This window comes from Lonchura striata, chromosome 2, assembly GCF_050655825.1.
Source record: "Lonchura striata isolate lonStrDom1 chromosome 2, ASM5065582v1, whole genome shotgun sequence".
Lineage (NCBI taxonomy): Eukaryota > Metazoa > Chordata > Aves > Passeriformes > Estrildidae > Lonchura > Lonchura striata.
Window position 1 is genome coordinate 143,489,022 of NC_140704.1, and position 15,909 is coordinate 143,504,930.

At 40.2% G+C, this 15,909-nt stretch overlaps 1 protein-coding gene across 16 annotated transcripts in view; it reads right to left on the reverse strand.

The window, feature by feature from the left end:
• Positions 1-8,101: 8,101 nt before the first annotated feature.
• ENPP2 (ectonucleotide pyrophosphatase/phosphodiesterase 2) overlaps positions 8,102-15,909 on the reverse strand; it is a 71,385-nt gene continuing 63,577 nt past the window's right edge. For all 16 annotated transcript variants that reach the window (XM_021546581.4, XM_085573950.1, XM_085573949.1 and 13 more), the window contains 3 exons: positions 14,151-14,283; positions 13,393-13,549; positions 8,102-8,714 (listed from right to left, as the gene is read on the reverse strand). In XM_021546581.4, the coding sequence (XP_021402256.1) occupies positions 8,544-8,714; positions 13,393-13,549; positions 14,151-14,283 (461 nt within the window). In that variant the 3' untranslated portion in view covers positions 8,102-8,543. The remainder of the gene's footprint in view (positions 8,715-13,392; positions 13,550-14,150; positions 14,284-15,909) is intronic.

A 15,909-nucleotide genomic window follows, 5' to 3' on the forward strand; every position in this document is an offset into this window, starting at 1 on the left:
TATGATGTGCTTCTGCCACACCAAGAAATTTAACCTTGGGATGGAGGTGCTGGCTCGTTAAATCACCCTAGGAAGTCCCACGAGACTATATCCTTAAACTAACACTAAATTATGTGGGGATGGACTGAGTAGCTGATGAAGAATTATTATCTTTGTGCAAGCTTTATTTGCTAGTGTACATTTAATTATGTGAGTGGAAAATAGAGTCTTCTCTATGGCATCTGTGGAGGCATGTGCTCACATAAATCTAAATCTGTAAGATAAATACAAATATTAATTGAACCTCCTTTTCAGGAATCAGTTGCAACAGCTTCTTTCTTTATTCAGAAGAGATGTGCTTTTAGATTTAAGAAAAAAGCCAAAATAACCAAAAAAACAAATCCCAACCAACTAAAAAAATATTTTGGAAAGGAGTGGGTGGATTATTTAAATACCAGTAAGGAAGGCAAACTTCTTAGGATAAGAATGATGTTGACACAAAAGGAATAAGAAGGATAAGAAGATATAATCCGACCATGAACACATTAAGACTTGCCATATTTTATCATTTCAGTTCTGGATTTAGCTTTCACTCAGAGCAGAGAGGCCAAAAGCTTGACTGCAAGTGCTTGTTGCAGTTCCTACTAGAGGTTTCCTAGACCTGCTCTGATCTCAGAAATTCACTACTGAAATTATTTGTACATTCTTTTGAGTGAAATTCAGAAATGCAGCCTCTAAGACTATGTAGTTTGAGATACTTCTTTTTCTGTTAGGTAATGCTTACGGTAAAAACAAAGCTCAAAAACCCAATCCCTTGGGATAATTACACAGTGCATACTTGATGCTGAAATTTTGGGTGGGATTTTCCATGAACCTCTGCATCTTCAACATGTAGTGCAGCCTAGAAACTTCAAATCCCTTTCAACCCTTGTGGTATGTGCTGTGTTATCTTACAGATGACAAGGCTTGAGGTATTTACCCTCATGAATATCCAACTGCCTTTACAAATTCCTGGGCAGAGAGGGAACATCCGAGGCTCTCAGCCTTCTCTGGGGAGCAAATCCAGCATCTCCAGTGGAGCACGCTGGGATCTGCAGCCGCGGCGAATGTGTGAGGTGGCAGAGCCGGGTGCTGTCCCCTTTAGTCATACAGCACGAAAGAAACACTCAGCAGGCAAAAGCAAAGGGGCTATTTCTCCTCCTCCCCTTCCTCATTTTTACCTCACCCTTTCTTACTCCCTCATAAACCTGCTCAAGGTTGCTGACGCTTCTGCTTCTCGTGTGCGATGAAACAGCGTTGAAAAGGAAGCAATTGACCATGTGGAAACAGAATTTTCCTGAGGAGCTCTACAAAGGCCACAAAATGAAGGAAATTTAAAACCTTTTCTGCAACTTCAGCACAAGGTTAAAAATAAGCACACAGAACCCTCAGAATCACATCTCCAGCAAGGAAGACAGTAAACTTGAAATTTGTGTTGATGACATTATTTAATGCACAGCTGGAGGGTTCTGAGACAGGCTGATGATGAGAGCCTGACTATATCAGAGCAGAAAGGGAGAAGCCCACAAGGGACAGCAAACAGGGAGAAGGAATATGGTGGGAAGAAAGATGAAGTAATGGGCAGATCGTAGGCAATACCCCAACCCTGAAAAGATATGTGGACAGCATCAGATACTGGCCAAGGGGAGTGAGATGTAATGAGATTGACCCATGCAAAAGCTCAGGAAACTATCTAAATTTTCTTCCTTAACTGACTGGAGTTTTCTCAATTAATACTCCAAGGATAAAATTCAAAATGGAATTGACTGCATCAGATTTCGGGCTACAGCTGGAAGAATAGCTGATGATTTTGACCACAGGAGGGCTCCAAGGTTTCATGAATGCATATGGAAACCTTTTGAGGAAGGCTAGAATTCGATGATGAGGTGAAAGCCATTGAACTCTTAGGTCAATATGGAGCCCAATATACAAGCCCAGCTGAGCATGCTGCATATAATGGCTTTTTTCATAAACAAAGAAGAGAAACAAAAATAATTATTTTTCTGCAAACTTCTTTTTTCTCTTCTGCCCTAAAGGATCATAAAAATGTCAGTTGTTAGAGCCTCAAACATCAGTGTTTATTCTGGTGTTACCAGTAAGGAGAATCTTAGATTTTTTTTTTTCCTAACAAAAAATGTTTGGGGATTCAGTGTTGATCACATGGGAAAAGACTGATCACATCTGCCCCAGCTGCAGCCCACATAGGTTAGATACAGCCCAGGAGAAGATAACACATCATGTCTTTTTCTCTAGACTCTGCAGAGGCAAACAGTAAGTGTATTACAATCCTGAGTCCAGAAATGTGGCCATGGGGAAACTGGGACAACTGTTCATGTGGAGGAGGAAGAGGAGGATGTAGTTACTGTCAACCCAGAACACCATGTCCATGCACCCAAAACACATCCCAAAAGCCAACTAGAAACATGGAAAAGACTGCAAGTACAAACGACAGTGTGCAACTGAAATGTGGATGAAAAATTAAACCTTATAGTTTTAATAAAGATTTGTAGGGAATGGGTATGTTTCTTTACAGTGTTAGATGCATGTGAGGACTTATTGCCTTTTAATGAACATGTGCACTTTTGAGAACTCTCGATCCTTTTTTATTACTTTTACTAATTTTTATATGCATAGAATTTTACGATAGGTTAATGCATATTTTTTCTGTTGATTTTGCGTTATACTAACAGCTAGTTACAATTGTATTCAGTTTTTGGCAGAAAGTATAGAAAGAACTCTTAGGTTACTCTGCCCTGTGTGTTTTAAGGTTTGAGGAGTTTTTCTTATTTTTTATCTTTTAGTGTGGAAATTTGCATTCTTTTTCTTTAGCTGGGGTAGTTTTGCTAGTGCTGCAGTTACTGGACAAAACAGCGTATTTAGCAAGCTCAAAGTGGTATATTTTACTTAAATCCAAATGGATTTCTACCCTTTTAGATCACTCTGTCTCACAACTATTCTAGAGGTGAAAGTGGACCAATGAGCAGAGGTGATCTGTCACAGTCAATGCTGAGATAGAACCTGAACTTTGGCTCATCTGGATTGAGTCTGAACTTTCAAGTCCCAGAAATTAAATCCTGACATTATGAATAGTTAATTTTCTCTGTTGTTAGCAATGGGCTAGCCGGTCATGGCCTGGGTGGAGAAGTTCTGTTTGATTCATCAGAGCTTTGGCATTCTACCCTCAGTGACATTAAATGCCTTCAGACAAAGACACATACCTGGGTAAAGGCCACCAGATTAAATACTCTGAAGAGGGTTTTTATCTGCAAAACTGGCCCTGAGTTTTAACTGCTCTGGAAAAAAAAATGGGGATATATCTGGATCATCCACATTCTCTTCTATTCAGAAGTGTATAAGACTTGACAGAGCTAAGAGCTGGTAGGCTAACACTAAAGCTATTTGCAGATGATTAATAGATCAAAGCTGAAATAAAACAGGGAGGTCAGCAGGAAAAAAAATAACTCTGTGAGGAGATAAGAGAAATTTCCTATTTCAGGAGACAGAAGAGGTTGAACAGGTTGAAGGTCCAGGAGTTGCTGCCAGAAGGGGACTGGGGCTGGAGATTTATTTGGTGGGTGTGCAAAGCTCCTGTTCCCTCTTCATCCAGCCTCTTCTGATATATCAATCCCCCCCCTGCAGAAGAGGAAATAATTCCCTACTTGCTGCACGCAGCCAAGAAAAAAACAGATGAAAATATCCCCTGAAAAGGATTTAATCCTTTTCTGTTGACAGTTTATGATGTCAAATAATCCCACCTCTTTTCTAGTAAATTCCAGTTCTAGGGTCAATCAGTTACAGCTGTACTAATCCACAGTTACTGACTTCTTTGCCTGCTGATGTCTCCATGGTGAAACCCACAGATGAAACCTGGGTGACCTCCCTCTGCCTCTCCCCACCGTGTTTAGAAAACAACAGATAAGGTAACGCAGTAAGGTAAGGCTCCACAACAACTGTGCACATACCATGGATGCTGTCAGCAGGGCAGGGATTTTCCTTTGTGAGGGCAGGTCTGGATAAGCTACCTCCCAAACTTTTGACTTGTAAAGGGAAAGAAACTGGTGGGTTTTTTAACCACAGCTGACTGTTAAAGCAATGCTGCTTTTTATGTCAACATTCATTTTAGTAAATGTTAGTTTGTACTCTGTAGTGACAGGCTGTTTGCAGTAACCTTGGGAATACTGCTCTTATCTTGTATTTACACAACAAGTGCAAAGAAAGGAGATTAGGTATTTTTCCACAATGTTTAAAAACTCCTATTTTTCTCTTCTCTTGAACAAGGACTGAACTTTTCAAACACATCTCCCTCATTTGGAAGATGTACAGTTAACGTGGTATTATTCATTTACTTGCACATCTATCCTGGTCAGGTTATACTTATATTTTCATGACTATACCACTTCTCTTAGGTCAAGTGCAACAGTGGTCTGAGACTGCAGTAAGTGAAATTGAAACTAGTCAAAAACCAACCTTGACTAAGACCACATAAAGGATGGACAGACAAGTACTGTGGCATCTCTCTGGGATGCAAAAGGACTCTGGTAAGTAACCAGGCCTCCAAAAGCATTTTGATACATGGGATTGATAGAAAACCAATTCAGCATTGTTTATTGCCCCCAAAGGAAAGGAGTTTTCCTTCTCTTGCCCTGTATTCAAATTTTATTTCAGCCACATGATTCTGAAGTTTTGTTTCACAAAACTTACCTTGTGCTCTCCTGACAGTGATAGCACTACCAGAAATTATTTCAAAATGTCACATACTAAACCCTGCACAAGAGCACTGTGACCAGCTTTACAGGCCATACTATATGCATGCCCTTAAACAGATATCCAACCTCTCCATGCCACAGTTTCCTCCATGCCTGTGGTAACAGCAGCCTCCCAGATATGTTGTGGAGTTTCATTTGTCTCTCTGTGCCAAACCAGCAGAATGAACCCAGCTGTAAGTGCCAGACTCTTTGGAAGAGCACTGTACAGGAGCAGAGAGAAAGTGGCAGCTTTGCAACACCCACACCCACACCCTCCCCTGCCCAGCTGTATCCCTCTCCCTCAAGGCAGAGCAAGTGAATTTGCCCCTCTGTTGATAAGGGCTTGCAGGTTTTCTAAAAACTGCAGGCAGGATCTCCTCTGTCTCCAGCAGAAAGGAGCCAAGGAAATCTGCACAGAAGTGTCATACAAATTTAAAGGTGTTTGATGTGGATGTGAGACTGAAGGAAAGGATTTCTGGAACATCAGTTCCTGCTGCTACAAATTTTTTTCTTTCAGTGATGTCCTGCACTGTGTCCTCACTGTCCAAGACGGACACTGCCCAAGTTCCTGTTCTCCTGCAACAGGCAACACTTTCAGAGGGAACCTTCTGCAGATTTCCTGAAAAGATTTTTGCTTCCTGGCTGTGTGCAGGAATTAGAGAGCTATTTCACCTGTTGTATCTGGCAGACTGATGTGTAGGAAGAAACCAAATGCAAGGGAAACTGGGACTTAATAATCCTGCCATGCATATGTATTTTCATTAGTAAAGTCTTAAAAATTTTCACACATTCAGCTGACCAACTGTTTGCATATAAAGCACTGAGAAGCAAGGGATCATGGCAGGACTGCTATGGAGCAGCCTCCAGGGACACAGCAGGATTGGCCTAATTACACATGGTTATTGCTCACACAAAATCCATGTGAATTCTGGAAAAACCTTCACAAGATGGCACAGACCAGATAATTAAACCTTTTAATTTTCTTGTTCATCTGGAGATGAAATTGCTTTATAACACAATGCAAATTGATCTGCTGTTACCAAACCAGAACCAATGTCCAAAAAAGTGCAGAAACTGCTGAATATTGTACCTAACCCCATAAAGAGGCTAAAGGCTGGACATGGAGAAGAGAGAAACAGCAAGTAGAAAGTCTCTAATCAAACTGTTAGCAGGCCAGGATAGAACATAATCATAAGTCATTAAGTACTCTGGTGTTATTAGAACAGGATGAGGACTTTTGCTATAATTTCACCATCACAACCATTCTGTTGGTCAGGTTACTTAACCTGCTTTCAGTGCTTATCTATTAAGGAGATGTGACTGTGGAAAAGGGGTTAAAAAAATTAACAGTTTCCTGTAGCAGGGTTATTCTAATTGCGTAACTACATCTGAAGGATTTTTGCCAGAGCAAAAGGACTCTGCCTGGTGTGCAGGACACCAGAGCTTTTGTTGTTGTGTCAGTGCTCAATTGAACTGCCTCTAACCCATTGAACATGCCTCAAATTTTCATCACCAAATACAAACAGTAATTACCCAAATCCTCAAAAATAGTGTTTGCTTGGCAGAAAAATTCAGTGCTTGTTCTCCTCAATGGACCTCTTGCTGAAGCCAGAGAAATATCAAGAAAAGGTAATATGTAACAGAAACAAGTGGTATTTCATATTTTCAAAATGGTCTAACAGGATTGGAAGGAAGAAGAGTTCCTTCCCTCTGCTAAGCTAACATTCACCCTTGAAGACTTTCAGAGGCAAATTACAAATTATCTTTAAAATACCTGTTGTTCCTGCAGAGCTCATGTTGCTCAGAGGGATTTACAAGGCTTTAGCTTTGCATTAGACCTTTTGGGTTGATAAGGCATCTTTCAATGGGAAAAGTACCCCATGCCATGTGCAGGAGTCACTACAAATATTTCTCAGCAGTTTTTTCTGCTAATGCAGTAAAATAAAACAGCAATACCATGCAAGAATGTGGAACCAAAGGCTGAAGAGAAGTAGGTAAGACAGAAGTAAATTACTAGTATTTACTGTCACAGTAAATAGTAAAAAAAATTGATGTTTCCTTACACACACTAAGCACCACTGTTTAGTGAAACCAAGAGTTAGATTGTCTCTCCCAACCATTTTCAATCACTAATTACATTTCAGAAGCAAACTTCTCTGAACACAATATTATTTTTCAGAGCTTAAATGTTCCTTTGGTATAAATGTCATGTTCTTTTGGGAGAAAAACAAAAGAATTATATAATTTGTTCAATTTGATTAAAACCCAAATAAACAGAGCACCAGATTAATGTGAAAGTAAAACAGCCGTGGTGGTCTTTAGTTTAGTTTATGAACCACCACATTAAATCATTGCTTAAGTTCATGTTGAAGGAATTAGGTCTTAAGAGAAAGTTCTTTTAAATCCAAAGGAAATACCCTTTGTAGTACATGTAAGAACATAAAGTTTATCATGGCAAGAAGCCCTGCTGAAAGCTTTCAGGAAAATATTTCTGTACTACCAGACAACCACAAGAGACAATATTTAAGTTGCAAGAATAGGATGTTTCCCATAGCTTTGTGCAGTTATTAGAATTTCCATCCTAATATTTTGAAGGCATTAAAAAGTATTCAAGATTTCACTTTACTAAATTAAACAGAATTAATCAGATAGAAGATTAAATTTTGTCTGGTCACAAGAGCTTTATTATCTATGTTAACATGATTAATCTCAGTTTACTATTTTATCTTAGATGGATGCTACAGGGATGCAAGTTACAGTTGTGCTAGATTAATTTTACTTAGGAGACCCTGGCTACTTGTCTGTGTATATGGCTGAAATGCTTTCCAGCCCTACCCTCTTCCCTTCAATAGTTGCAATCCTCAAGGAGAAAATAGACACAAACAACTTTCATAGAGAGAGGGAAATGTATAAGTCCAAATGAAGTTTTTACAATATTGTCATTAGTGGGTTCAACCTCAAAGGCATTCTAAACAATAATTTCTCTTTTACATCATCTAGGTACACTAACGCTCCGTAACATATGTCTTCTATAAAAATCCTTTCCACAGTTCTGGGGCATGGCCAAGTGGCATCAGGCATAGGGTGCCCCTGCTAGCTCAGCAAGCATCCTCCCGTCCCAGCTCTCCCCCTACAGCAAAACCTAACCAGTAATGACTGCTGTGGGTATCTATTTTTTGGTCTCATTGCTGAGTACCAGGGCAGGGCACCTGGACCCCTGGCAGTCCTCTTACCAGCAAACCTAAGCTCTTAGGAAGGGCTCTACCCAGGAAGAGATCTGTAAGCTGCCCGCAAGCCCCTCTGAACATCCCTGTGAAAGGAAATCAAAACACATTAAAAAAACTGAATGTGTGGTTTATTATATTTAAGATGCTATTTATCTATAGTGTTTAAATATGTCTGTCACACAGTTATCAGTAAATGAGTGTAATTTTACATGTTCAGTATTTTGATACACAGTACAGGACTACAAATGTGTTAAAAGGAGCATGAGAAATTAATATTTCCTTGATGCACGCATCAAACTTTGCAGCACCACTTAAAAGCTCAGCGTAAGGACTCAAAATGCAGTATTACAAGCACTACTAAATCAACCAAGAGACATACCTATATTAAACATTAAAGAAACAAAACAAATGACACAAAGGTTTAATGTTTAAGATTCGATACAGGATTAAAATACTAATATTTTTAATGTCCTGGCTTCAAATTAATAAATATAAAAACAATATAAAAATATACACCAGTTGATAAAGGGATGCACTGAGTAAGGTTAAAAAGCTAAATTTCACTTTCAAATGTATGCAGGTATGTCTTTAGGGAGAGGATTTCTGTGTAGCTGCGACTGGTCTTTCGGAAGAAGTCCAAGCTAGTGAGCTGCTCGATGTCACGGACACGTGCAGTGTGCATCTTAAGAAGATCTTCAACCCACTTTGATTCATCCTCTGAGTTCTGTGGAAAAGAAAAAAAAAAGTTTTATCACAAGTCTTGTCAAAAATAATCTCCAAAAGCAAATGCAACTTGTCTACGCATTTGTTCCATATTTGAAGAATCTCTGTGCCTTATTCCAGAATGAATAAGGTAAAGAGTTCCAAGAAAATAAATTTGACATTTAACATGCAAGAAGAATCCTGCAATTTTATTTCAGTACTCATTTTATGATGGGGTTGACACAAAGACCATAATCATCTAGAAAAACTAGCCTCAAGTTGCAGGTGTTTCAGAAGAACAGCCATACGTTTTTAGAAGATCCACTGGTCGCTCCATGGTTTTTTATCTCACAGAAAGAACTCCATATTAATCACTTTTGAATTACCAAAGCCCAAACTCTAGGCTGTTTGGCTTTAAATTCTAAGCCTACCCATTATTCTCAACTGACCATTACATCATCTAACACAGTAATATTTTAATCTTTCCATTTTACTTCTAGGGGACCTTTACAATTCATTACACAGCTGGGACAATGGTTTATTATGTAAGTACCTGAAAACTCTTGTGGCTGGAACATACATACTATTCACTAACAGAAAAAAAATTTCACCAAGCATTTTCCAATACAAAGAGAAAAAATAATAAGGAAGGTGATGCTGCCAGAATGTTTGGGGTCAGGTTGTGTTCTCTTAGGGGATAGCATGCCTTGTGCCAGCACCAGCACATGTTGCAGTCATCCACAAACTAAGGTAGCTTGCAAACACATCAGAAAATCAGCCCTGCAAAACACTGCAGTGACTGGCTGTTTGTGTGCCTTAACCAGGCCAGCGACACGTGCCACAAGCATTGCACCCAGGCCTGGGGACAGCACAACGGGGAGCAGACGTGAGAAAAGGACAAAGCAAACAGGACTCTTCCCCTTTGGCCCCTCTGCCTGCTACCTGTGCACCACTGCTATGGAAGAAAGGAACGGTGGGTTGTATCTCGGGTATTTAGACTTTATGTGTGTGACTATTCCTGGAAGTGAACCCTTTCCTGACTGTCTCAGCAATGTCCCCCTACCAAATGATCCTTTCATGGACCAAGACTAAACTCCAGCAATGCCAGAACCTGTCCAGTGCAGTAGTTGAGCCGCAGACAAAGAAGTGGGTCACCTGACAAAAGGCAGGAGGGTGAGGTGATCATTTGCACAGAGAGAACACAAAGTCCCAGACAGATCACAGCTGGCTGCTCTAAAGCAAATGTCCATGACCCAGTCAGCACCTGCTTGGCTCAAAGCTCTCAGCCCCAAACCAGCTCTCCTGTCCATACCACTAACAACCTGAGGACCAAAACCAGGTCTGGAACAAGAAAAGAGAGATGCAAATTAAGAGGGAAGAGGAGGGAGTGCGTCCTGCTCGCTCTCCTTTGCCTGCAGTGCTGTGCTCTGGGGAAGCCCCTGCTCAGCCTCCAGCCTGGCAAGCAGGGGTCTGCGAACAGGCCTCAGCAGGGCTGCCAGTGCAAATGCAGCCACTGAGACATTTTTGCTTTCTTCAAGCCTTGCTTCTGAGCAGAAAATCTGCAGAGCTCAAAAGGAAGTTAGGAGCAAGCTACAGAGCTTACTTTTCTTGAATACAAGCGGTTTGCAAAAGATCTGCAACATGAATAAATCACAGGATGGAGAGGCTTGTTTAACCTAGTCCAGAAAGACAGCATTTGCATGACTCCAGAAAATCAATCAGCTGATCTATGTTTTATTTTTTCCAGTCCACAACTGGCCCATAAAGTCTCAAGCTCAGCAGAAAGGATTTTAAATAGTGATCAACTAACACACTATTACCACATAACAGTGAATGAAGTGTATGCATTTAAAATTACAGTTTTCTCCAGCTTTAGTGCTTAGTCTCACCTCAAAAATAAGGAGAGTTTTAGAAGGAAAAAGTAACAATAGAAAACATGGAGATAAATAGGAAGAAGTGATCAATTAGGAGGCTAACACAAAATCCAGTGGAAAAAATGCCAGATATTCTGCACAATAATCTCTCTGTATATCAATTAGGAAGCTGAACATGATGCATGTAGACAGGTGGGTGAGGAACTGACATAAGAAGAGAAATTTAAACATTTTGCTGAAAGAGAAAACAGTGGCCTGGAAGAATTTTCTAGTAGTTTCTAGGGTTCCTTCAACTTTGGTCTTAAAAAGGATTTTTCTGTAATGTTTTCACACTCACTTCTTGTGCCAAGGTCATTTGCTGCTAGCAAAATCCCCAACAGTTGGGAGCTCCTGTCAATGCAGAGGAAGACTGGAAGAACACAGTGGAAGATGCAGATGCAGGAGCTCCCAGGACAGAATGAAGTTGGGTTATCCAAACTGATATGCAGAACTGAAGGACCTGAGCGTACCAGCTGTGCATGAATGTGAACCTCTAGCTATTATAACACAGCTATGGAAAAAGAAAATTATAAGTAGTATCAGAGGAGTTGTGTCCAGTGGAAAGAAAATAATTTTCATTTTGAGATCTAAGCTGCAGTACTTAATCTCATTCATGATCCAGGTGAAAAAACAGATTGGACTGGATGAGATGCATAGGAAATCTATTCTACCAACAATCTCATCCTCTCTTACATGAGCAAAAAAGATCCTGGATCTTCCATGAATAGATAGAAGTTATATGCCTTGGGAATCATCATAAATCATCTCTAGGGTCAATCCAAGAGAAGGGCTATTTAAGACAGAAAAATGTTGACACAAGGATAAATGGGCATAACCTCACCATGAATAAACAGAGTTTAGAAAAGGAACAAATTCAGATGAGAAGAGTGGTGGTGTTCTTCAACGGCTGTATGAAGAGAATGTGTGTACAGCTAGAGCAGAGCAGAGGGAAAGCTAATATTTCTTCAAATCTTAAAAGAAAACGGTGGAGAGGTTAAGTAAAATTCCTATATTATGCATTTCATCCATGAAGTATGGTGAGGTTTTACGCAATCACTTCTTTGAGCAAATATGGAACACCATGTGGAAAAGCGAGGCTGATGATGGATTTCAATGGCAAAAATTTGCTTAACTGTATTTTCATTCAAGAGTGGTTCTTTGCTATATAAAAGGCATGGACCAATATCTGCTAATGACCTTGCAGAAGCACTGAAGATTCTCTCAAACTGTAAATACGTATACCATATGTATTTACAAGTAGCTTGACCTACAGAGAAGTCTCATTTGAAATATAAGAAATCAGAGACTAAACCAGACCATTATTGTAAAGAGCTCATTAAAAATATTGCAGCCGTTTAAGAGAACTATGACACACAATATAAGGAGGAAAAAATAAATTACTTTGTCATAAAATTACATATGGGCACAGTTACAGAGCAGAGACACTAATAACTACCAAAATAGTAACTTCCAGATCACTAACTGGATCTTGATTCAGAGCAAAACAGTCCAGGAAAAAGCCACAATGCAATATATGTAGGATTTCTGGAGACTTCTGGTGAAAAACGCCTCTGCCCAAAACAGTTGAGATCCAAACAGGGCCAAACCTGCTCAAGAGAGAGGGATACTTCTCCAAAAGCATAGGCCCTAAAAGCAAGCAATGTTTGATGAATGAGAAGGAACCAGTGCACAAGGTCAATTGTGCTCAGAGATGGAGTAACTATTTCTGTTTGTAGCTGGAATAGTCTTAATGTTTTTTGCCAATAGAAAATTTATAACATTAATGCCTTCATTCAGGAAATGGTTGTTTGGTGAGTGAGAAAGAAACAGTGTTCCAGGTGAATTCTGTACAGAGTTGAAATGACTATTTCTGCCTGTAGCTGGAATAGAAGTCATAACTCTTTTGCCAATACAAAATTCATAACATTAATGTGTTCATTCAGGAAACAGTCTCCTGGCAGCCCATAGTGAAGCGCCTGTGTGCAGGAATCCACACAGCTGTGTAATGGAAGAACAAGTTCAGGCGGAAGGACAAGTCTAAATACAGCTGCCTGGGAGCCCTGCTGTCCTCGTGGAGTGCCAGAGCCCACGGGGGACCCAGCACCCTCCTGCCACACAATCAGCTGCCAAGTGTGAGCTTTCTGCACTGCTGGCCAGACCAAAGCCTTCATCAAGATTCTAACAGCAGAGGATCGTGCATCCTAATGGAAGATAGAAAAGAAACCAGGAGGGTATTTGGCCATCTCTGTAATAAGAAGCCAAACTTTTCCCTTGAATCAAGGTGTTCTGCAAACAGCAAGAATTGGCACTCTACCCTTGGCAGGTTCTAGCATATACTTTTAATACTGTGTGTGTTGGATGTAATCATGTTGACTGATGCATCCAGACTGCTCTAGCAGACAGATTGCATTGTATCTGCAAATGGAAACTGACCTCCATAAAAACATCAGGCTGGCTGCCAGCATAGTATATTTATGCATACAGCCTCCCCCCAGTCTGTTCTGAAGTTCCACTGTAAAATGTAGAATCCTACAGACAAAAAACAATGCTGCCAACATATTGTATGGCAGTACTTCGAGACAATTTTAGGTGCAGTAATAGTTCCATACTTTTGCTGCTGTCATGGAGGAGTGCTTTTGTCTAATGAGCTACTGACATTTCAACAGAGGCACAACCCTGTGCTTCCCATTGAAGACATTAGTGAACACATGCTTCTAATAGTAATGGGTTTTCACATGTCTCAGGGACATGTTTACCACAGGGCTGCAGTAGCACAACTAAACTTACATTGCAGCTCTCATCGTTGTCAGGCCGGTGGGGAAGGATGTATGAGAGAACAGAGAGTGGTCCATCACACTTGTCAGCTGGCTGAGTGAAATCTAAGCAGCTGGTGATGATGGCATAGTAATGCGTTGGAACAGGGATTGCACTGCCTTCCACAAACCTGGGGGAATAAAGCAAATATTTATCCACAAAGGATGAACTTGTTTGGAAGAAGGTTACACAAATAATATAGTCTTTCCTCTCCTACGTGTGAGGACACACATACATTGTTGAAATGTGTTTGATTCCTGAACACTATTGAAAGGGAGCATCCAATTAGCTCACACTGTGCTGCTGAAATATCTCATGCAGTGCTGAAAGGCTTCTTCAGTTCACAGACATAGAGAGAATGCATTACTGAATTAACAAAAGACTTGAGCATGTAACTCGATAGCACAGCTCTTAAGTTCCTCCTCCTTCTTAAATTCTCCTTAAGTAAGGAGAATTTTAGAGACAATAGACTATGTGGAGCCAAATTGAACTTCATCTGGAGGATGAAAACAATTTCAAAGTCAAGGTGAACAGCTAACTGCTGAATTGTAATTTTCTTATTTTTACCATTGTCCTACCTACACTGGGCATTCAGCCCCAATAACTTTAGAAAGAGCTAGAAAATTATGTCTCCTCATAAAAAATTAAATAATGTGCGGGTAATTAATTGTTTAAGATAATGTCATCATTAAGAGAAGCAGCAGCAAACCAATTTAAAGACAAACCCTTACTGTTTTATTTTGTCAGGTGTGTCATGTAAACCATCATAGTCATAGTCAAAGATTGGTCCACTTATAACATTGACTCCATTTCGTTCAGTGGCATATCTCTTCACCAAAACCCTTTGGAAATAGTTCCATACCTCTGTGGGGAAAAACAAACAAACAAAACAAAACAAACCCAAACCAACCAATCAATCAAAAGTAATAAAAAAACCCCAAAACCCAAAACAAACAGAAAAATCCCAACCAAACAAAAACCTCACAACACACCAACATTTGGATAATTCAAAACATGTCAAGATTATAAAGTTTTTTCTTCCTCAAGATAAAAATCCAGAGGGTATTATTCATATGACAGTAGGGAATATGAAAGACTAAGCATTACAGAGTTGCTGCAGCTTCATTCAGTTTTGTCAATAAAGCCTATTCAGACTTTGTTCTCAGTTGATTTTTTCCCCCCAACCGCTGATAAAGGAAATACATGCTACCACTCCAAGGACAGCATTGTCATAGGCCTTGCACAGAGATTCTGCTGTTCCTTCACCAAACTGGAGAAACAACTATTCACAGGTTTTTGATATCTCTTTAAACACTGCCTTTGTCTTTGTTATCTCCTTATAGGGAACTGTGCTGGGGTTGTGTTTAGGGGGTTTTTATTAATCTTAAAAAGGATACAGTACCGCAATTAAAAGCTAAAACCAAACATTTTAAAAGAAAGAGAAATACAAATTCATTGTTAAATTCTTCTTCAATATAAAATGTTTAACTTTTAAACTAGGTGCCATCAAGGATGACCAAAGTCATGTCATTGCAGCAACCTTTGGGAAGAGCATGATACACTTTCTCCCACTGTGTCCTCCTCAAAAAGTTAAGATTCTCGCACAGATGGGAAACCCACTGGAACCTCCAGTGATATAATTATTTTCTTCTTTTACTTTTTATTTTAACTAACAGAAGTGTGGGTAGACAAAACTTCTGAGACTTGTAAGAATTTAACTCTTCTCTTGCCAGCTCAGACCATTAAGCCCATGGTTCCCTGGGGCTGGTGGCAAGACAGCCTTAGAAAGGCCCCTTGGACATAGTTCCAACATTGCTCAGTGCCACATGCAGAACCAGCTGGGGCTGATGCCCAGGGCTCCACCAGCAGTGCTCTAACAAAAACCTTAGCCTAATCATTTGGCAATACCACTCCTCCAGCTGCTCACTCCTCCAGTGCATGTGCTTTATCAATGAAAACAGTTCAAAAAAGAAAGACTCCCCCTTGTTCCACTGCCTCGAGTTTTGTATCTAAATCAGATTGCAGTTCCAATTCCCACTGCAACCACATACAGAACAATGCCAGGGCAATAAGTGGCCAGCCCAGGGGTATCATTTTTGGAGCTGCAGCAGAGCACGAGCTGCTTAAGCCAGTCTCATTAGGGAAAAAGTGGACACAGAATTATTGCCAGTGGGAATGGGATGGGACAGTGAATTATGAACACAAAGCAGAGGAGGGGGCCTCTGCAGCCAGCACTACCACCAAAGCCAGTGCAGCATAGCACTGCCACCTCCTATTTAACCTGTTTTGGAAAGAAGATCCATATAATGAACTTATACTTAGCTCTCAGCACTGCAACCTGTACACATGGAGTGCTTTGTAATTCTCCAGGAATGACAGTGGTACCAAAATTTGCTTGTAAGGAATCTTTCACATGTGATGAAGAAGGCCACTAGACAAAATGAGCTGCTAGAGGTAGGTTGTTCTCCTGTGATTAGCATTTCAGCCAGA